Raw genomic sequence first — 23,665 nt, forward strand, 5'->3', positions numbered from 1 at the left:
AGGCAGCAATTCACCACCACCTTCTCAAGAGTAATTAGGGATGGAAAATAAATTCTGGTCAAGCCAACGATGCCCACATCCCATGAACAAATAACAATGTAGCATAGAATTATAGAATTTACAGTGCAGAAGGAGGCCATTCGGCCCATCACAGTTTGCAGCCATAACAGCTGAATGGATCTCCTGCACACTTGTAAAGTTGTTCGAATTTATTAATCTTGGAGAAAACCAAAATACCCTTCTGCTAATACTAAATTATCTTTGCTAATAGTAAAGGTCAAATGAATAAGTGTGAATAAATACGCTGCCATTAAATTACAAGGGATTATTCAATGCAATCTACAGTAAAACTGTGCTCTGCCGATTAAATAACACATCTTAGATACTATTTTAAGACTGGTAACCTAAATCAATGCTGCAATCCATCAATTCACACTGCAATAACCAATACACTTAGCTTTCCTACAGTTTACTACTCCTACACCCTCGCAAATTAGAAGAGTAAATAAATCGCAGCCTGTGTTACATTGGATATTTTTGTAGTCACTTTTGGGACTAGCTACAAGTGTGAGACAAAGAAAGAATACTCCAATTCTGCAAAACTGGCACCCGAGTAGCCATATAAAAACAGTCACAAATAGGATAGCCAGGTTTGTATACCTGTCAAGGCAGGAGCTTAAACTAGTTTTTAAAAAAGACAACCATTAGGACTAAATGAAAGGAACATACAAATCTATTTAAAGAAAGAAAATAAGTCTTTATGGCGAACAACAAACTTTTGTAAACAAAATATTACTTTGAAATGAACCTCTATCAAAAGGTCTTAATTACCATTTTCAGGCTTGTTCATCTTCATAGACAAATGGTCAATCGGAAAATCATTCAAGGTATCCACTGGCAGATTTGGCATGCTTGCAGCAAATCGTTTAATCATTAAGAAGTCGTAAGTATGTTCCTTCCTCAAAGCCATCTCTTCCATCGTGGGCCTTCGTGGGCTATCTAGCATCTTCATCCTGGAAGAATATCATCAACCAAGAAGCTTACAACAATGGGATTTTACAAGTCAGTACGCTAATAAATATAACAAAAGTGGAATCACTTAGCTTTCCGTAGACAAACAAATTTTAACAAATCAGAATACATGACATGATGATTCATCAAACTGATGTGTTCTGAAGAGAGGCAACCCAGGAAGTAATTTTGAAAACTGTGTCAAAAGAAAACACAAACATCCAGTACGCTTTGCTACCACCCGAAGATTTAGACGAGTGACTTCATGCAACAGAAAAGACTGAGTTAGAAAATGGAAGAGTGAGCAACCAAGGCATGAATCATCATCCCAGTCAATCTTCTAATACTTACTCTTATCAATATGCTGTACCTCACAGTGCAAGAGCAGGGGGGAAGCTCACAATTCCACACTTAAATTAGGTGCTCAGTTGTTGTAATGGGCAGATATGACACTTTCTCACAGGCAAGACAAAATAAAAGATTGAGTCAGTCTACTATGTTTGTGAATATGCGACTAGACTTTTTGCACAACATTGGCAGAAACAACGCAACAGCTACTAAGATGTGCCACCTACTTTCCGCCCTCCAAAAGGGAAATGTGGCAGTGGTGAAATCAAAAACAGATAAAAACTGGGCTCAAAAAATGAAACTGTTGAGATAATAATCGCTTATTGTCACAAGTAGGCGTCAATGAAGTTACTGTGAAAAGCCCCTAGACGCCACATTCTGGCGCCAGTTCGGGGAGGCCGGTACAGGAATTGAACCCGCACTGCTGGCCTTGTTCCGTATTACAAGCCAGCAGGCTCAGATATCTTTATAAACTCCAGGCGATTAAATCAAGTATGATTTTAGCAGGATAAAGGTATAGATGGGCACCAATAAGGCGATGTATGTAAACTACTTTGGTAACAGTTTTGATGCCTCCCTGATCATCTGCTTCCCCCACCCCTCGATGCTTGAACTACTCTTCCCAGGGATGGTTTTGCCCACTGTTCTTGAACATGCTGTCACCTGCCAATCTTTCCCACGATCAGGTTTCAATCCCTCCAATCAGGATTGCAGCCCCCAGTTCTGAAATGGCTCCGAGCCACAAATTACATCCCATGTGAATGTGGCAACGGTAAACTATCCCTCCCCATCCGTCTTGGCCTTTTTGCAGCCTTTGATACAGACAACATCATCCGCCTCCAATACTTCTCCACCATTGCAGAAATGGCTTGGATCGCATTCCATTCTTATCTATCCCATCATAACTGGAGAATCACCTGCAATTACTTTTTTTCCCACACCCACTCCGTTACCATTGGTGCCCCCCACCCTCCCCCTCCCCCTCCCCCCTCCTCCCCCTTCCCCCCCCTCCTCCCCCTCCCCCCCCTTCCCCTCCCCCCCCTCCCCCTCCCTCCCCCTCCCTCCCCCCCCTTCCCCTCCCCCCCCCCCCCCTCCCTCCCCCCCCTTCCCCTCCCCCCCCTCCCCCTCTACTCCCCCCTCCCCCCTCCCCCTCCCTCCCCCTCTACTCCCCCCTCCCCCCTCCCCCCCCCTCCCCCTCCCTCCCCCTCTACTCCCCCCTCCCCCCTCCCCCCCCTCTACTCCCCCCTCCCCCCCCCCCCCCCCTCTACTCCCCCCTCCCCCCCCCCCCTCTACTCCCCCCCCCCTCTACTCCCCCCTCCCCCCCCCTCTACTCCCCCCCCCCACTCCCCCCTCCCCCCCTCCCCCCCCCCTCCCCCCTCTACTCCCCCTCTACTTCCCCCTCCCCCCCCCTCCCCCCCCCTCTACTCCCCCCTCCCCCCCCCTCTACTCCCCCCTCCCCCCCTCTACTCCCCCCTCTACTCCCCCCTCCCCCCCCTCTACTCCCCCCCCTCCCCCCCCCTCTACTCCCCCCTCCCCCCCCCTCCAATGATCCATCTGTAGCCTCTTCCTATTTCGCATCTCCATACTGTTGCTCCATGACATGATCTGGAAATACGTTAGTTTCTGCATTTCCATTGATGACACCTGGCACTAGCTAAACACCACCTTCCTTGACCACTAGTGGATGAGCAGAAATATTGGGAAAGTCAAAGCCATAATTTTCAGCCCCCTTAGCCACAGACTCTATCGCAGCGCCTGACAACTGTCTGAGCCTGAATCAGACTGCTCACAACCTTGGTATCATATTTCAAACTGTGGCTTAGTGTGAAATTTTGTTTAATAATGCTCCATTTTGTTTAATAAGGGCTGGTTTAGCTCAGTGGGCTAGACAGCTGGTTTGTAATGCAGGACAAGGCCAGCAGTGCGGGTTCAATTCCCGTACCAGCTTACCCGAACAGGCACTGGAATGTGGTGACTAGGGGCTTTTCACAGTAACTTCATACTTGTGTCAATAAAATATTATTATTATTTTCCTTTGAATTATCTTGGGACATTTTATTATCCTATAGGTGCAATATAATACAAGCTGTTAGAGAGTTGAACAAAAATAATGGTTAATTTTAGGCCAAGTAACTTCAGGAAGGTACTCACTCTTAAGACACAACACTTGGTGAAAATACACTCAGATTGTTCTTACTAACCTCTTGAAGCTCAACGATTAATCACACCCGAATGAACTAAAATTATCCTGCCTCAACAGACAAAAGTCTAAATGCTGAAGAAGAAATTAGGCAGGGAACAGTTCAAGGCTCAAACCAGTCTGTAATAAAGCATCAAAGAAAAACTACTTTCAACTCACAGCAGTGCTGCACTGCTAAAGTGAAGCAAATTGAAGTAAACACAAAATACAAATCAGTTAACATTTAAGTATTCGTGCCATTGCTACATGTAAACTTTATACTCTTCTGGCCTTCTGCACTCCACTGGTATCTCACAGCTCAAGACAAAAGTGATAGACTTTGATGTTTCATGTAGGATTCTGCTGAACAGAACCATGCGATTGTGTTTCAAATGTTGATCTGAATTATTAAGTTTTCTATTGTAATAGCCTGCACGGGACTCATCCAGCTGGGGATGATTGTTTCCCCATGTTAATTGGGACTACGTGCTTACCCAGCACCCGTGCACAAGTTCGGCTACTGCAGAGCCAATCAGAAAAGAGAGGACGCGATGAGGTGTAATCGGGCCTCATGTAGATAATGTTGTTGCTGAATAAATGTATTTTATTACAGTCATCGGACTGCCCTCGCTTTATCAAACTGCCGACAAGTGTGAATCTGCAGCTGTTGGTGTACTGCCTGATCGGGTGAGCCACCTCCTTGGGAAAAAATATGTCTGTGGGATAAGGTACGCAGTTCATTGCGGTGGTGCTTTCTCGGAGCCTATGATGACATTGAAGGCGAGCGCCGGGCCGGGTTTTGCTGCCAGCTTGTGGAGCATGTACGCTTGGAGTGATCTGGGGCCTGACATATCCAGCAGTACCGGATGCAGCATCATCTGACTGGCTTCCACTGATGATCACGCACCGATGTCTCCTTCTGCCAGCACCTCGCGTTGCTGGTTTAATGCGGCAGAGTGGTCCACCGGGGAGTCAGTTCTCGAGTTTGCTGCCCTGTTGGAACACCATTTGGCTTGTGAGCGGCGTATCGTTGACTCGACTGTTCCACAACCAGTTGGACAGCAGGCTGTACAGTGATATTTGGCTTGAAAGCTGACTGTTACCTCCATACGGGAATGCTGGTCCTGTGGCAGTGTGCAAGGCACCCTGCTGTGTTTTGTTTGCAATATGGTTTTATATAACTCGTCTTCTAAGACGTGTACAGGAAGGACTTTGAGGCGGCAGCTCCCCTGGCATTTCGGTAGGCACTGCCGAGTCCCTTTTTCCACGCTGGCACTGTGCAGGGTGCTAGGGAGATAAGGGACACAGAGTTGGACGTTGTCTGTTGCCACCCCCAGCTTGTCCCTCTATGGTTGGAAGGAACACCGTGCCAATCAAGCCTTGGGTTGATGGGTCAGGCGCCGTGACGCCTGCTGTCCCCAAGTTCAACTGTTGCCAACTTTGCACCGTGTGACTAGTGGGAGTGTCGGAACAGACGTAATGATTGGCGGGGTACAGGCCGGCCCGTCCTGCTCTCCCATTTGGTAGCATCTTGTTGGAACCGAAACGCTTGGTGTTTCTTTGTCGTCTTGCCATTGCAAGTGTTGCACCGGTTTCGTCCTCTTCGTTTTCCTCGAATATTGTTTTTTCTCGTCGTCTCCTCCTCACTGGTCGTCCTCGAGAGGGTTTTCGGACCTTGGGGGAGTGTGAGGGCGTAACAGCCTGCACAGGACTCATCCAGTGGGAATGATTGTTTCCCCGTGCTCATTGAGTTACCCAGCACGACTAGAAAGTTCAGCCACCATAGAGCCGCCCAGAAAGGACAGGACCTGGTGAGGTGCAACCAGGCCTCATGTAGATAATGCTGTTGCTGAATAACTACCTTATATTGAACTCGTCAGATTCCTCTCACTTTAATCAAATCTATGACAGTTTATCATGAGTATTAAAACTTAGAATATTAACAGAAAGATATCCATTATGATAGAAATCTACTTGGGAGAGCATTCCTAATCATGCAATGCCAATACACTATCCATAGAAAAAAGGTAATTGCCCCTCTTAGATAAAACATTGCAATTTACAAAAATGTTACGAGCACTAGTTGCACATCAACACAGACCTGAAACCAAACCAAACAGAAATAAATGTCCACTTTGTGAAATGGCATAGTTTCAAACCAAAAACTGAACAAAATTAAATGGATATCGTTTTATTATGAAAAGGCTTAATGTTAAAAACAATGTCACATAACTAGGTAGTGACCTGGAAAAAGTAGAGAAGCCGTACAGGTGCAGACACGGATTTAGACCAATCCTTTTGGAGAAAATTGGGCCCTAAGACCCATCCTTCTGGTGGAAATAGAGGAAACTATTTTATTTTCTGATGCAGCTCAAGATAAATTGCTATGCAAGACTAGTTTCTGTAACACCGTAAAGAAAATTATTTTAAAAATCACCAATGCAGCTCATTCAAGCAAATGGAGCTCATTACTCACCTGCAGAATGTCATCCTTAACCCAGCAGCTGAATACACTACTTGTAAATTAGCAAATTAAATTTTAAACTGTAAAGACTCTTTGACTGCCATAATAGAAGCCTAGCATGTTGCAATAACAGTGCACTATCACAGAGAGAACAAAATGATTTTACAACCATAATTTCAAACATGATAAATTCCCATCATCAGCAATGGTGATCGGTTCCAAACAGTGACCGAGAAATTGCCGTAGGAAGGGAGAAGAAAACAAAGCCACCTGTATCATTGGCAACAACTCCTGGAAAACAGTTTAGAAAATGAATTGAAGGCAACATAAACTTGAAATGCAATAATTCAGTAGTAATCAAGTCTTAATTCAGAAGCAAGGAAAAGTGAAGAAACAAAACATAACTGTCCCTAAATCAATTGTACAGCCGATTTCCTATACGTGCCTGCACGGTTTTTCTCCGGGTGCTCCGGTTTCCTTCCACGGTCCAAAGATGTGCAGGTTAGGCGATTGGCCATGCTAAATTACAGAGATAGGGCAGGGGCGTCTTGAAAAATATAAGGTAGATAAGTCCCCAGGGCCTGATGGGATCTACCCCAGAATACTGAAGGAGGCTAGAGAGGAAATTGCTGATGCCTTGACAGAAATCTTTGGATCCTCACTGTCTTCAGGTGAAGTCCCAGAGGACTGGAGAATAGCCAATGTTGTTCCTTTGTTTAAGAAGGGTAGCAAGGATAATCCAGGGAACTACAGGCCGGTGAGCCTTACGTCAGTGGTAGGGAAATTACTGGAGAGAATTCTTCGAGACAGGATCTACTCCCATTTGGAAGCAAATGGACGTATTAGCAAGAGGCAGCACGGTTTGTGAAGGGGAGGTCGTGTCTCACTAGCTTGATAGAGTTTTCCGAAGAGGTCACAAAGATGATTGATGCAGGTAGGGCAGTGGATGTTGTCTATATGGACTTCAGTAAGGCCTTTGACAAGGTCCCTCATGGCGGACTGGTACAAAAGGTGAAGTCACACGGGACCAGGGGTGAGCTGGCAAGATGGATACAGAACTGGCTAGGTCATAGAAGGCAAAGAGTAGCAATGGAAGGGTGCTTTTCTGATTGGAGGGCTGTGACTAGTAGTGTTCCACAGGGATCAGTGCTGGGACCTTTGCTGTTCATAGTATATATAAATGATTTGGAGGAAAATGTAACTGGTCTGATTAGTAAGTTTGCAGACGACACAAAGGTTGGTGGAATTGCAGATAGCGATGAGGACTGTCAGGGGATACAGCAGGATAGTTTGGAGACTTGGGCGGAGAGATGGCAGATGGAGTTTAATCCGGACAAATGTGAGGAAGGTCTAATACAGGTAGGGAATATACAGTGAATGGTAGAACCCTCAAGAGAATTGACAGTCAGAGAGATCTAGGTGTACAGGTCCACAGGTCACTGAAAGGGGCAACACAGGTGGAGACGGTAGTTAAGAAGGCATACGGCATGCTTGCCTTCGTTGGCCGGGGCATTGAGTATAAGAATTGGCAAGTCATGTTGCAGCTGTATAGAACATTAGTTAGGCCACACTTGGAGTATAGTGTTCAATTCTGGTTGCCACACTACCAGAAGGGTGTGGAGGCTTTAGAGAGGGTGCAGAAGAGATTTACCAGGATGTTGCCTGGTATGGAGGGCATTAGCTATGAGGAGCGGTTGAATAAACTCGGTTTGGACTTCCGGGTGCGGCTATGCAGAGCTTGGTTGCATATTCGGTAGCTCCCGCTTGGAACGGACTTTTGGGCTCTTTTACAGGGCCCCCACGGCATTTGTTTGACATTTCCCGGTGTGGCAAGAAGACTGCAGCAATCCCCCTGACAGTGTCCCCCAGGAATGTTATGTCTTTTGGCTACCAGACCCGGCAGAAACAGTAAAAGATTTGGCTTTGGCTGCAGGTTTAGACAAAAGCCTCTTCCAGCATGCAGGCGGGGGAAGGGCAAGCTTAAAGCTGCAATCTGACTTGACTCTATCAAAGGTGAATTCTAGCAGCAGAGGGAACAACTGTGAAATGATCTACCAAGGCCATTGAAGAAGCAGGGACGAGGCTACCGGTGGCGGCCATGGAGGAGTAGCTCGCGCATTCGGCAGCTCCCGTCTGGAACTGACTCTCAGACCTTTTTCAGGAGTTTCCATAGACTTTTTAAACGGACCAGAAGTGTAACGGCCAAAGGAGCGGCACTGGAGCAGCGGGAGAAGCGAGGGAAAGAAAACAAAACGGCTGCGGCCAGGGACAAAGGGGAGCTGCAGGAGTTCATCAAGCGCTGCTTCGAGGAGCAGCGCGAGGAGATGCGCAAGGAGATGTTGGCGCCTATGCTTTCGGCAATTGAAGGACTCAGGATCACCCAGAAGGTCCACGAAGCTAAGATCCAGGAGGTACAGAAAAGAGTCAGTCAGAACGAGGACAAGCTCGTGGGCCTGGCGGTGAGAGTGGAGCAGAACGAGGCGCTACACAAGAGGTGGGCGGGAAGACTCGGAGACCTGGAGAACAGGTCGAGGAGAAAGAATCTGCGAATCCTGGGTCTCCCTGAGGGAGTGGAGGGGGCTGATGCCGGGGCATACTCGAGCACGATGCTCGAGGCGATGATGGGCACAAAGGCACCTTCGAGGCCACTGGAGTTGGACGGGGCACATCGGGTGCTGGCGAAGAAGCCCCAGGCAAATGAGCCGCCAAGGGCGATGGTGGTGAGGTTCCACCGGTTCACGGACAGAGAGTGCGTCCTGAGATGGGCCAAGAAGAAGCGGAGCAGTAAGTGGGACAATGCAGAGATCCGAATATACCAGGACTGGAGCACGGAGGTTGCAAAGCGGAGAGCGGGTTTCAACCGGGCCAAAGCGGCGTTGTACCGGAAAGAAGTGAAATTCAGAATGCTGCAGCCAGCGCGACTGTGGGTCACATACAAGGGCCAACACTATTACTTTGAAACGCCTGAAGAGGCGTGGACCTTTGTACAAGCCGAAAAGTTGGACTCTTAACTGAGGATTTGTGAGGGTAGGGGGGATGTTTGAGGTTTGATGTGTGATGGTTGCATATAGGGGGTCAATCACGCGCAGGAAATGTTACATGGGCTGGTGGAGAGAGACAAGGCCGCGACAGGAGCTGCGCCAGAGGGGGCGGAGCGAGTTTTGGAAAGCGTGGGGTGTTTTCCCGTGCGCGGGAAGAAAGGCGGGAAGGGGAATGAAGGAATGCAGATGGATTGGGAGACTCCCACGCGGGGAGGTCAATGGGACAGCGGGGGAAGCCGGGGTCAGCAGGCGTCAGCTGACTTACGGGAGTGACATGGGGGAGCATAAAAGCTAGACAGGGGTCTAGCGGGGGGAGGGGAGGGGGGGAAGAAAAGGGTTGGTGCTGCACTGGCCGAAAGGGAATGGGACACAGAAGAGGTGGACGGGTCGGGGATCCCCCCTCTGGGGGACTGGAAGGTGAGGGAGGCGTGGACACGGGACTGGCCCAGAAAAGGAGATGGCTAGTCGGCGGGGCGTGGGGGGGGTGAGAGCCCCTCCAATCCGGCTGATAACGTGGAATGTGAGGGGCCTCAATGGGCCGGTGAAGAGGGCTCGAGTGTTCGCGCACTTAAAGGGACTGAAGGCGGATGTGGCCATGCTCCAAGAGACACACCTGAAGGTGGCGGACCAGGTCAGGCTAAGAAAGGGATGGGTAGGACAGGTATTCCACTCGGGACTGGACGCGAAGAATAGAGTGGTGGCAATATTGGTGGGAAAGCGGGTGTCATTTGAGGCCAAGACTATTGTAGCGGACAATGGAGGGCGATATGTAATGGTGAGCGGTAGGCTGCAAGGGATGTGGGTGGTGTTGGTAAACGTATACGCCCCGAACTGGGATGATGCAGGATTCATGAAGCGCATGTTGGGGCACATTCCGGACCTGGAGATAGGAGGCCTGATAATGGGAGGGGACTTCAATACAGTGTTGGATCCAGCACTAGACCGCTCCAAATCAAGGACTGGAAAGAGGCCGGCGGCGGCCAAGGTACTTAGGGGGTTTATGGATCAGATGGGGGGAGTGGACCCATGGCGGTTTGCAAGGCCGCAGGCCAGGGAATTTTCTTTCTTCTCCCATGTACACAAAGCCTACTCCCGGATAGATTTCTTTGTTCTGGGTAGGGCGCTCATCCCGAGGGTGGAGGGGACGGAGTATTCGGCTATAGCCGTTTCGGACCATGCCCCACACTGGGTGGAACTGGAGCTGGGAGAGGAGAGGGACCAATGCCCGTTGTGGCGGCTGGATGTGGGACTGCTGGCGGACGAAGTGGTGTGTGGGAAGGTGAGGGGGTGTATCGAAAGGTACTTGGAGGCCAACGACAATGGGGAGGTGCGGGTGGGGGTGGTATGGGAGGCGTTGAAGGCGGTGATCAGGGGAGAGCTAATTTCCATTAGGGCTCATAGGGAGAAGACAGAGGGTATGGAAAGGGGAGAGGTTAGTGGGGGAGATTTTGAGAGTGGACAGGAGGTACGCAGAGGCCCCGGAGGAAAGATTACTTGGGGAAAGACGACGGCTCCAGACGGAGTTTGACCTGTTGACCACAGGGAAGGCGGAGGCACAGTGGAGGAAAGCGCAGGGGGCGACCTACGAGTATGGGGAAAAGGCTAGTCGGATGCTGGCACACCAGCTCCGTAAGAGGATGGCAGCGAGGGAAATAGGGGGAGTCAAAGATGGAAGGGGAGCCACGGTTCGGAGTGCGACGAAAATAAACGAGGTATTCAATGCCTTTTATGAAGAGCTGGTCAGATTCCAGCCCCCAGCGGGGGAAGAGGGGATGAGACGATTCCTAGATCAGCTGAGATTCCAGAGGGTGGAGGAGCAAGAGGTGGCTGGTTTGGGGGCACCAATTAGGTTGGAGGAGCTGAGCAAGGGTTTGGGGAGCATGCAGGCGGGGAAGGCCCCGGGACCGGACGGATTCCCGGTGGAGTTCTACAGGAAGTACGCAGACCTGTTGGCCCCGCTACTGGTGAGGACCTTTAATGAGGCAAGAGAGATGGGGACCCTGCCCCCGACAATGTCGGAAGCAACAATTTCTTTGATCCTAAAGCGGGACAAGGACCCACTGCAATGTGGATCGTACAGGCCGATCTCGCTCCTCAATGTGGATGCAAAGTTGCTGGCAAAAGTGCTGGCCACGAGGATCGAGGACTGTGTCCCGGGGGTAATCCACGAGGACCAGACGGGATTTGTAAAGGGCAGGCAACTAAACATCAATGTGCGGCGGCTCTTAAACGTGATAATGATGCCATCGGAGGAGGGAGAGGTGGAGATAGTGGCAGCTATGGACACGAAGAAGGCCTTTGACCGAGTAGAGTGAGAGTACCTCTGGGAGGTGCTGCGCAGGTTTGGGTTCGGGGTAGGGTTTATCAATTGGCTTAAGCTCCTTTACAGAGCCCCGATGGCAAGTTTAGTCGGAGGTCGGAGTACTTTCGACTGTACCGAGGGGCGAGGCAGGGGTGCCCCCTGTCCCCCCTGTTGTTCGCATTGGCGATCGAACCATTGGCCATGTCATTGAGGGAGTCTAATAAATGGAAGGGGGTGGTCCGAGGGGGAGAAGAGCATCAGGTGTCGCTATATGCGGATGACCTGTTGCTCTACGTGGCGGATCCAATGGAGGGGATGGTGGAGGTCATGCAGACTCTAAGGGAGTTTAGGGAGTTTTCGGGCTATAAGCTCAATGTAGGGAAGAGTGAGCTCTTTGTATTACAGGCGGGGGACCAAGAAAGAGGGATGGGGGACCTACCGCTGAGGAGGGCGGAGGGGAGCTTTCGGTATCTGGGGATCCAGATAGCCAGGAGTTGGGGGACCCTACATAAACTGAATCTGATGAGGTTGGTGGAGCAAATGGAGGAGGATTTCAAAAGATGGGACAAGTTACCGCTCTCGATGGCGGGTAGAGTGCAGTCGGTCAAAATGGTGGTCCTTCGGAGGTTTCTGTTTGTGTTTCAGTGCCTTCCCATCGTGATCCCTAAGGCCTTTTTTAAGAGAGTAGGCAGGAGTATTATGGGGTTTGTGTGGGCGAATAAGACCCCGAGAGTAAGGAGAGGGTTCCTGGAATGCAGTAGGGACCGAGGAGGGTTGGCGCTGCCAAACCTGGGGAGCTACTACTGGGCAGCAAATGTGGCGATGATCCGCAAGTGGGTTATGGAGGGAGAGGGGGCGGCATGGAAGAGGATGGAGATGGCGTCCTGTAAAGGAACGAGCCTGGGGGCGTTGGTGACGGCACCGCTGCCGCTCTCGCCGATAAAGTATACCACGAGCCCGGTGGTGGCCGCAACGCTAAGGATCTGGGGCCAGTGGAGACGGCACTGGGGTGCAATGGGAGCATCGGTGTGGTCCCCGATCAGGGGTAACCACCGGTTTGTCCCGGGGAAGATGGACGGGGGGTTCCAGAGCTGGCATTGGGCGGGGATTGGGAGAATGGGGGACCTGTTCATCGACGGGACGTTTGCGAGACTAGGGGCACTGGAGGAGAAGTTTGAGTTATCCCCGGGAAATGCCTTTAGATATATGGAGGTGAGGGCTTTTGTGAGACGACAGGTGAGGGAATTCCCATTGCTCCCGGAACAAGAAGTTCAAGATAGGGTGATCTCGGGTGTATGGTTGGGGAGGGCAAGGTGTCGGAAATACACCAGGAGTTGAAAGAAGAGGGGGAAGCGCTGGTAGAAGAGTTGAAGGGTAAATGGGAGGAGGAGCTGGGGGAGGAGATCGAGGAAGGTCTGTGGGCTGATGCCCTAGGTAGGGTTAATTCCTCCTCCTCGTGTGCCAGGCTCAGCCTGATACAATGTAAGGTGGTCCACAGAGCGCACTTGACGGGGGCGAGGTTGAGTAGGTTCTTTGGGGTAGAGGACAGATGTGGAAGGTGCTCAGGGAGCCCGGCGAACCATGTCCATATGTTTTGGTCATGCCCGGCACTGGAGGGGTTCTGGAGAGGAGTGGCGGGAGCAATATCTCAGGTGGTGAAAGTCCGGGTCAAGCCAAGCTGGGGGCTAGCAATATTTGGAGTAGTGGACGAACCGGGAGTGCATGAGGAAAAAGAGGCCGTCATTCTGGCCTTTGCGTCCCTAGTAGCCTGGCGAAGGATCTTGCTAATGTGGAAGGAGGCGAAGCCCCCCAGCCTGGAGGCCTGGATAAATGATATGGCTGGGTTCATAAAGTTGGAGAGGATTAAGTTCGCCTTGAGAGGGTCTGCCCAGGGGTTTTACAGGCGTTCCTAGACTATCTTGCGGAGCGTTAGAGGAAGGTCGGTCAGCAGCAGCAGCAACCTTTGGGGGGGGGGGAACTGCCTGGGAGGGTGGATGAGCAAGAGATAACATGAAGGGTTGGGGAAACTGGCATTTACGGGTGAGGGCCAGGGCCAGTGTACAAAGCTGTGTAAATATATCATTTTGCCATGCGCGATTTCTCGGTTTTTTTTGTTACGGGGTGGGGGGGGGGGGGGTGTTATTGTTTGTAAGGGAGAAAAATTGTGTTAAAAAACTTCAATAAATATTTTTTTTTAAAAAGAATAAACTCGGTTTGTTCTCACTGGAACGACGGAGGTTGAGGGGCGACCTGATAAAGGTCTACAAAATTATGAGGGGCATAGACAGAGTGGATAGTCAGAGGCTTTTTCCCAGGGTAGAGGGGTCAATTACAAGGGGGCATAGGTTTAAGGTGCGAGGGGCAAGGTTTAGAGGAGGTGTACGAGGCAAGTTTTTTTTTTTTTTTTTACACAGAGGGTAGTGGGTGCCTGGAACTCTCTGCCGGAGAAGGTGGTAGAAGCAGGTGTGGTGTTGGGCGTTCTGACACACAGATGAGCCAACACAGTTGTATTTGGTACAACGCTGTTTTATTCAAACTTACTATCTACAGCTTTGTCTTGATACTCTGCACGTGGGGACTCCCTGTCTGTGATGTTTAAACAGGTCTTGTCGTTGTCCTTGTCCCCAGATCTACTGCCCACCAGGTGTCGTGTTTGTCCTTTTATACTGTCCCTGTCTTTGTCTGTGATTGGTTGTGGTGTTGTGTGTTCTGATTTGTCTGTTGGTGTGTCTATCATGATGTGTGTGTTTGAATATCATGACAGCAGGGACGATAGTGACATTTAAGGGGCATCTTGACAAATACATGAATAGGATGGGAATAGAGGGATAAGGACCCAGGAAGTGTAGAAGATTTTAGTTTAGATGGGCAGCATGGGTCGGCACAGGCTTGGATGGCCGAAGGGCTGTTCCTGTGCTGTACTTTTCTTTGTTCTTTGTTCAGGGGAGTGGGCCGAGGAAAGGTGGTCTTTCAGAGAGTCGGTGCAGACCCGATGAGCCAAATGGCCTCCTTCTGCACGGTAGCAATTCTATGGTTTGTGCAGCTTAAGAGGGGTGGAATTCATTCTCTTCCATTTCCATTCATCTCCCGTTATGATCACAGCTGATTTTGCTACTGAACAAGTCAGATGCCAAAATTTAACCAGGCTTGATAGTTCCAAACTTTTCTTTTAGAAACCGTGGAGCTACGTTATGAACACATTCACATGAGTCTGCTAATGAACTTTAACACAAAAAATAAACTATTTAAGAAACTTTATGTTACATAAGGCAACATGACATAAATTTAATTAGAATCACTAATTGGGTAGGAGAGGTCATCTAAATGACATAACTCACACCTTGGCGAAATACTTCATTCTGCTATCTGGCAATTGTATTGATAACAGTTGTGATTGAAATCCTGTTCAGGGCTCTCTGGATGGGAACTCAATACTCTGTTGCAAGAACCATCAGAATATTCCTCAATTATTTTAAACTTAACAGCTAATTTAGGATATAATTTACAGTCCACAATTTTCAACATAATATTTTGGGAGGAATTGCAGTTTTGAAAACATGATGTCCTTTCAGAGTTTTACCTGTCATTTTCAGAATAAATGCGGAGTTCCATGCAGCCAAAAGCATCCATCTTTCCACTCAAACGAGCTTTAAGGAAGGAATGGAATATATAGGTCTCCAATACCTAGAATTTGTAATAATAAAATCATCTTAAATATGTGAATCTTGAGTAAGTGAATAGTAAATCTAGTGCCAAGACAAAGCTGAAGCTAGGCATCTGCACACCCATCTCAAATCTATATTTTCCTTTCAAAGGTGAAGAGAACATATGACATGAAAAGAGAGACATTGTGAAAATCTTCAATATAAAGACAAGAAATTTATGGTCCAAGTTAAATTATAATTAGTGATGCATCCAATTACTTTTTGAATGAGAGTTAGGAATTACTGTACTGAGCCTAAATTATATATAGTCAAACTGTGATCCCATTCTTTATGGTTTCATTACACAACTGTAATATTGCATTCTCAGTTACAAATGATAAAGTTATTCTATATGTCAAGTAATAATAATAATAGCTTATTGTCACAAGTGGGCTTCAATGAAGTTACTGTTAAAAGCCCCTAGTCGCCGCATTCCGGCACCTGTTCAGTTTATGTTTATGTTAAGTTTATGTTTTCTCAACATAATCGTTTCCTCAGATTTTCGACCATGTTTCTGCGCTAAACAACCTGTTTTGCATTAAGCGGGTCCACATTCATCTCATGTCCCTTCATTAACTTAAAAAACGAAGATAATTTCCTCATTATATTATTGTTTGTTTCAAACAGCATCAAAAAAAATCATTCTTATAGAATGTAGAATGTTTCTATTGAAAACATTTTGAATAATAGTACAGGAAATCTATATTCTACAATGGAAATTGCAAGAATGAAAACATACTCTAAATTGTGTAATAAAAAGGAGCAGAGGAACAGAAATAGCGAGGAGTGTGAATACTGAATAAACATTTAAGAAAAAAATAAGATTTATAAAAGCTTCCAAGATAAATGAGATGAGACAGGGAAACAGCAGTGAAATCAAATTTGAGGAGATAACTTAATTGCATGAGGCAGCCCGGCCACAAATGGTTTCCATTCAAGTTGAAATTTATATGTCCATGGCATCAGTATAATTTTCATATGTGCAAATTGTAGTTAAGTGACTACCTTTTTGTAAAAAGGCCGATCTGAAACAGTTCTGGTCTTCAAAAATTCTTCACTGTTGAAGATGCGATATTCATAATTAAGATGGGCTGACACTTCTCTGCAATAATAATGGCATTATTAAATTCTGCAGTCAATAATTTGAAATTTCAAAATTTTAATGATTCAGCATTATTTTGGTACCCATTATGCATGGAAATTAAAATTATGGACTATGTATACAATTATTTCAACATATAACCAAGACACGTTTATTAAATAAAGGAGAACTCGGTTTCTTAGATAACGAAGCACTGCCATTTTTGAGGAAAACTGCGTTAGAAGAAATTTACTCTGCACAATGCCACACTATTTTGTTTTTTCCAGGTGCATTTGTTAGAGGAAGCTTTTTTCACTTTTATGTTAAAACAGTTCAGGGTCAACCACTCTATTTCAAGCAAGTCCCCTGAAGCAATTGTGACAACACCGATATGATCTTGGTTTTCCAAGTGTGGCACTCTCCATTACAAAAGACACAACGATAATTTTTACTTCCAAGAGGTGAAAATAGGAAGTCTTCTGACCAGTATCATGCCTGTTTGACACATAGCAAAGTGTGTAGCGGCTTCAATCATGATGCTAATGTAACCACACCCTGGTCCAGTGTGCGGTCAATTCCAGCCTCACTCAACCCAGAGTTGTAACACATGTGAAATTAGATTTTATATTAATACATGTGGTTTTGCTCGAGTTAAGTTGACTACACTCCACAGGTTTGTCAATTTAAGCACAAGTAATCTTTTATTAGTAACAGCAATTATAATTAAACTGATAGAAAAATGTAACTGACTATCTAATACCCCTTTTCCCAACCCTGCAACCCCCCATTTTAGCTACTCCCACTCTCGACACACACAGACAAACACAGAGCGAAAAGGATGGTTGAGAGGTAAAGAAAATATTCTTTTTTTATATTTTTACGCAAGTTTTTACATTTTATACACTGTACACTTGTTAAAGATAGATGAGACAGTTACAATTCACAAGTTGTTATTTTTCGGTATCGCCCCGCGTCCCCGTCCCCCCAACCTCCCTTCAGTCGCTGGTTCAGGATCCTTTCCTTGTCCCTTCACTGAGGGTAGTTGTCTGGTGTTTATATGTGGGCAGTGCCCTCCTTCTCCCCCCCCACAATCTCCGATCGCTTGCCCTCTCCTCCCTTCTTCCCTCATCCCATTCTGTTGTTGGCCTGCTTTTGAGGGTTCTCCTTCGTGTCAGCTGCTTTCTGGCCTCCCCCTTGTTGTTTCCTCTGGCCTATGCCCCCTCTACCCCCGTGATACCCCTCCCCTTTCTGTCTGCTCTCTGTGGTCCCGTTGGCTCCCGTGCATTCCCGTCCCCCCACCTTCTAATTTGCCATGATAATTATGAAAAGCATCTGGGCATTATTAATGCAAAGTTTTAAACCAATTTCCACAAATTAAATCCCATTTCGTTCACATGAAAAAACAGTCTCCATCTGGATTTTTGGAAAAATATGAACTTTCTCAACTCTCTATTTAACAAAATGCTTGCCATTTGTGATGACAGCCCACACATTATGTGTTGTATACACTACACTGACATCGCAGATCCATTCTCATCTCTGGGCCTAGATTTTTCAAAAGGAAAATAAATGAAGGCTGTGCAATCTGAAGGAACCTGGATCTTCTCCAAGCACGACTGTGAAAACAACAGTGTGTTTTGCTGCAGCAAGCCTCAGACCTTCATTTGACAATTTATAACAAAATGAGGAACACATAGGAAAGCAGAAATGGAGGAGTGGAGATCTCAGAAGGTTGCACTTTGGTAAGGAACAAGAGCAACAATGCACTGACAAAGTTTTTTCTTTAAATATTTTTTATTCTCCTCCTTTTTCATTTTCTCACAAATTTACACCCAACAAGAAACAATAATCAGTAACGAATGTAATGTCAATCCCCATAACAACAACAACGATCCGATCCTCCCACCAAACCCCAAACATGTTAACATAAACAAATGACAAAAAGGAATCAGATATCATCCATAATCATTATTAACACACAGTCCCTCACCCCCTCCCCCCAACCCTCCCAGCCCCCCCCCCCCCCACCCCCACTAATGTTCGATGTAATCCAATTCTCGAAAGTGCATAATGAATAACGCCCATGAATTGTAAAACCCCTCCATCCTTCCCCTCGGTTCAAATTTGATCTTTTCAAGCGTTATGAATTCCAGCAGGTCCCCCTGCAACGCCAGGGCGGAGAGGTTGATCTCCACCCTAACAGGATCCGCCTTTGGGCGATCAACGAGGCGAAAGCTACAATATCTGCTTCTGCGCCCGTTTCCAAACCCCAGCTGGTCCGACACCCCGAATGTGGCCTCCTGAGGACCCGGGTCCAGTTTCCCGTGCACCACTTTAGAGATGACCCTAAACACCTCCTTCCAGTAATCCTTCAGCTTTGGACAGGACCAAAACATATGAACGTGTTTTGCGGGGGCACCCCGCAACGTTCACACACATTTTCTACCCCCTCAAAGAGCTGGCTCATCCTCGCCCTTGTAAGGTGCGCTCTATACACCACCTTCAGCTGTATCAGCCCCAATTTCGCACTCAAGGTGGAGGTGTTCACCCTCCAGAGCACCTCACACCAGAACCCCTCCTCCATATCCTCTCCCAACTCTTCCTCCCACTTTGCCTTCATCCCTTCTAGCCGCACCTTCTCCTCCTCCAAAATAGCCCCGTAAACCTCCGATACTACCCCCTTCTCCAGTCCCCCTGTCATCAGCACCTCCTCCCGCAATGTGGAGAACGGCTCTACTGGGAAGCTCTGTATCTCCTTTCTGGCCAAGTCTCAAACCTGCATGTATCTAAATATTTCCCCCTGCTCCAGCCCATACTTCACTCCCAGCTCCTTCAATCCCGCAAAATGAGCCCCAATAAATAAATCTTTTAGTGTCCTAATTTCTTTCTCCTCCCATCTCCGAAAATTTCCATCCCACCTCCCTGGTTCAAATCTATGGTTCCCCCGAATCGGCATTTCCCTTGACCCTGCTCCCAACCCTAAGTGCTGTCGAAACTGCCTCCAAATTCTCAACAAAGCTATTACTACCGGACTCCCGAAGTATCTCCGCGGGGCCGTCGGGAGTGGCACTGTCGCAAGCGCCTTCAATCCCGACCCCCTACTCAAACTCTCCTCCATTCTGATGCATTGGGAATCAACTCCTCTGACCCAGCTCCGTACCTTCTCCACATTCGCCGCCCAGTAATAATACATCAGGTTCGGAAGATCCAAAACCCCTGCCTGCCTTAATTCTGGCCACCTTCCCTCCCCATATGAACGAGGTAATCATCCTTCAATCTCTCTAAAAAATGCCTTGGCAGGAAGATCGGCAGGCATTTAAAAATAAACAGGAATCACGGCAGCACATTGATTTTAACCGCCTGTACCCGACCCGCCAATGACAAAGGGAGACCATTCCAACTTGCCAGTCACAGAAGAAAAACAATCTAACCCAGCAATTCAATGAAATAACGTATAACCGTTGCGACAAAAAAAAGGAGCAAATATGCCAATCAAACCAAGCAAAAACTTAAACTCTATAACAATGTGAAGTCAAGTAAGTTACAATACAGGTCAGTGAAAAGAAAGCTATAACATTTATACATTTTCCAGCTCCCCAATCACAGTCCACGATCTCTCTTCTAGCTACACTCCTCACTTCTGTCCCAAGCCTTCTGCCTTCATGAACGCCTCAGCTGCCTCCACCGTTTCAAGATAAAAATCTTTGGTGTTGTACGTCACCCTCAGCTTTGCCGGGTACACCATACCAAATCGCAGTTCTTTGTTGTATCGTGCCACCTTCACTCGGCACGATACAACAAAGGATCGCCGCTCGTCTCTTTGCCAACTCTACCGTCAAGTCCTGGTAAATCCGAACTCTAGTACCATCCCACTGCACCTCCCACTTCTGTTTCGCCCAATTTAACACCACCTCCTTCATGTGGTATTTATGGAAGCAGATAATTACTACTCTCGGAGCCTCATTTACTTTGGGTTTCGGCCTTAACGACCGATGAGCTCGGTCCAGTTCGTATCGAGAGGGGTCTCCCCCATCAACTCCGCCAGCCTCTTAGCAAAGTACTCAGTTCACCTTGAGCAGATGCCCCTTCAGGTAAGCCCACAATTCTCAGATTTTGCCACCTCGAGCAGTTCTCCAAGTCCTCGATCTTTGCTCGGAATCCTCTGTTGACCTCCATCACCCTCTGTAGTTCGTCTCCCATCGAGGTGAACGGGTCGCTGTGCTGCGACATGGCCTCTTCCACTTCCTTCATCTTTTCACCCTGTTCTCTCATCTCAGCTGATGCCTTTGCCACATCCACCCTCACCGGGATAATTGCCTTCTCCACCAATGATCTCAGTGCGATCGCCATCTCCTTCCTCAATGCCTCCATGTACCTCGCAAACTGTTTCTCCAGCTCCTCAGCCATCACCTCGGTCATCCTTTCCACTTTAAGTAGTGCAGCCCCACCACGCGGTCCGGAATCCGCCATCTTGTCAGCGCTTTTACTGGTCCTCTCCTTTGGCGGCGAGCCCGCGTTTCTTCCCTTCTTCACAGCTGCTTTTGGCATCCCTTAACCACTTAATATTTTTCTCCTTCTTTCTTCAATCTCGAGATAAATAATAAAATAGTAAAATATATAAAAATAAAAAAGGGAAAAATTAAATTTAAGGGGAAAAAATGTTTAAATAATTTTTTGCAAAATAAATAAAAAAATTTAAAAATCAAAGTTCAAAACATCTCTTCTCCTGGGACCGGACATCAAACATCCCAAACATTCATTTGCAGCGGGCGGGGCCACCCGGTGTGCGCTGCTCCCCCTCTGCATTCGCGCTGGATTCAGGCCTCGCCTCAGGCCACGCTCCTCCCCCGCCGCTTGCTTCGGGCTCGATGCCCCTGCTCCTCCGGTCCCGGGGGTCCACATCGGCCCGACCCGGCACCCGTCCCTCAGGCCCCAACAGCCAAAGAAATCCCGACCGGCGAAACCCGGAAAACGCCGAAATGCCGCAGAAACTGCAATAGATCATGTGCAGGTAATCTGCTGTTAGGAATGGGTTAACCAACCTTCCAATTAAATACTAATTTGATGTCAATTATCCAATAGAAGTCACTGATTAATAAAGGGGTTACATGTGGCACTATTTGTTGGTGGAGATTTGTGTATGAAGTTGGATCAAAGAAATAAAGGTGTTTTGTGGAGAAGCAGAACTCTTGTCTCCTTTACTCGCTTGAACATCAGCAACTATTTTTACTTCACCACTGAAGTGGTTGATTGGCTTGAGTGACAGCCACAGCACCCAACCAAACAGACACGTGCTGGCCCAAAATCCCACTGCATCCACAGGGTGAACAACTCAGTAATATTATTAATGACAGAAATGGTCCTTGAATGTTCAAATAATTTGCAACTGGTCAAGGCAAGGGAAAACAAATTGATGGAAGTCTCATCCCACTGCATGGACCAGAATCATAACTTTTAGACTAGATGCTTCAAATTTATTTTCATTTGTAAACATTGTCTGAAAGTTAGGTGAGGGTCCAAAGGTGAGCTCCATAAAGGCAAAGTGTTCCTGAAGTTGCAATTCATACCTGAAGATATTAACCATCAGTTCCAAGCAGATTTCCTGAATCTGTGAGTTTAAATTCTGCTGCCAGTCCTTTCGGAGTGTCCGTGAATCTGAAATATCTGTGCAGGAGCCCAAGTGAGACAGCTCCAGATCATAATACAATTGTAGGCTTTTAACCCTGAAAAAAAAAAGCATTTATAGAATCAAGCTTTCGAAGGTCTATTTATAACACAGCCTCCTTAAGATGTTACAGATTGACAATGGTGACATAAACGACAGGATGCAGATTATTTCAGATTTGTGATGTCTTGCATGCAACGTTTCTTTCCCACCCCAAATATCAGCCTACATGTTATTACGAAATGTTATAGGAAAACAGCGGGAGAGGAGAGCCGGGACAGTGAAAACAGCACGGGAGGAGAGACAGCCGGGACAGTGAAAACAGCGCGTGTGGAGAGACAGCCGGGACAGTGAAAACAGCGCGAGAGGAGAGTTAGCCAGGACAGTGAAAACAGCGGGAGAGGAGAGACAGCCGGGACATTGAAAACAGCGCGGTAGGAGAGAAAGCCGGGACAGTGAAAACAGCGGGTGAGGAGAGAAAGCCGGGACAGTGAAAACAGCGCGAGAGGAGAGACAGCCGGGACATTGAAAACAGCGCGAGAGGAGAGTGAGCCGGGAGATTTAAAAAGCGCGGGGGGAAAGAGAGCCGGGACATTGAAAACAGCGCGAGAGGAGAGAGAGCCGGGAGATTTAAAAAGCGCGGGAGCTGCGAGTCAGAGCGGAGATTTTAAAAGATCGCGGCCTAGTTTCGGGAGCCGTTCGGAGGAGGAGGAGCAGTCTCTGTCAGGGAGGGAACCTGAGAACATCTAGGACACTCAGAAGGTAAGTAAGTGATTTTTACTCATTTTTACTTTTATACCTTTTTCAAATTGTGTGTGTCGGGGGGAAACAGAAAAGCTGTGACCTGAGTGGCTGTTTGGGAATCTACACTAAATTGAAAAAATTAAGCATTGGTAACTAATTAAACATAATTACTTAATTATAATTTAGAGGGGTATCTAAGCCAGAGATCGGAGAGTACCATATTTAGCTTTCGCATTTATATTAGCAATCTAGTGCTAGGAAACAGATAGTTAACAGTAACTTTTAAAAAAAATAAAAAATAAAAAAATATTTAAAATTTTTTTAAACTTTTAATTTTAATTAATTGACGCAATGTCAGTTAGGGGGTGCTGTGCTCTGACTGTGAGATGTGGCAGGTCCGGGAGCCTTCCAGCGTCCCAGGTGGCTTCATCGACAGAAAGTGCACCCAACTGGAGCTCCTCACAGACCGCATGGTTCGGTTGGAGCAGCAATTGGATGCACTTAGGAGCATGTAGGTGGTGGAAAGCGTCATAGATCACAGTTATATAAATGTGGTCACACCCAAGGTGCAGGCAGAGAAATGGGTGACCACCAGAAAGGGCAGGCAGTCAGTGCAGGAATCCCCTGTGGTTGTCCCCCTCTCGAACAGGTATACCCCTTTGGATACTGTCGGGGGGGATAGCCTATCAAGGGAAAACAGCAGCAGCCAGAGCAGTGGCACCACGGCTGGCTCTGATGTTCAGAAGGGAGGGTCAAAGAGCAGAAGAGCAATAGTAATAGGGGACTCTATAGTCAGGGGCACAGATAGGCGCTTCTGTGGACGTGAAAGAGACTCCAGGATGGTATGTTGCCTCCCTGGTGCCAGGGTCCAGGATGTCGCCGAACGGGTAGAGGGCATCCTGAAGGGGGAGGGCAAACAGGCAGAGGTCGTTGTACATATTGGTACTAACGACATAGGCAGGAAGGGGCATGAGGTCCTGCAGCAGGGGTTCAGGGAGCTAGGCAGAAAGTTAAAAGACAGGACCTCTAGGGTTGTAATCTCGGGATTACTCCCTGTGCCACGTGCCAGTGAGGCTAGAAATAGGAAGATGGAGCAGCTAAACACGTGGCTAAACAGCTGGTGTAG

General features: G+C 47.6%; 1 protein-coding gene across 4 annotated transcripts in view; it reads right to left on the reverse strand.

The window, feature by feature from the left end:
• Positions 1 to 23,665, reverse strand: part of dennd3a (DENN/MADD domain containing 3a) — a 198,225-nt gene that overhangs the window by 86,362 nt on the left and 88,198 nt on the right. For all 4 annotated transcript variants that reach the window (XM_072468310.1, XM_072468309.1, XM_072468312.1 and 1 more), the window contains exons 10-13: positions 21,698 to 21,853; positions 16,055 to 16,151; positions 14,926 to 15,029; positions 832 to 1,013 (exon numbers count right to left, since the gene is read on the reverse strand). In XM_072468310.1, the coding sequence (XP_072324411.1) occupies positions 832 to 1,013; positions 14,926 to 15,029; positions 16,055 to 16,151; positions 21,698 to 21,853 (539 nt within the window). The remainder of the gene's footprint in view (positions 1 to 831; positions 1,014 to 14,925; positions 15,030 to 16,054; positions 16,152 to 21,697; positions 21,854 to 23,665) is intronic.

This window comes from Scyliorhinus torazame, chromosome 11 (assembly GCF_047496885.1).
Source record: "Scyliorhinus torazame isolate Kashiwa2021f chromosome 11, sScyTor2.1, whole genome shotgun sequence".
Classification (NCBI taxonomy): domain Eukaryota; kingdom Metazoa; phylum Chordata; class Chondrichthyes; order Carcharhiniformes; family Scyliorhinidae; genus Scyliorhinus; species Scyliorhinus torazame.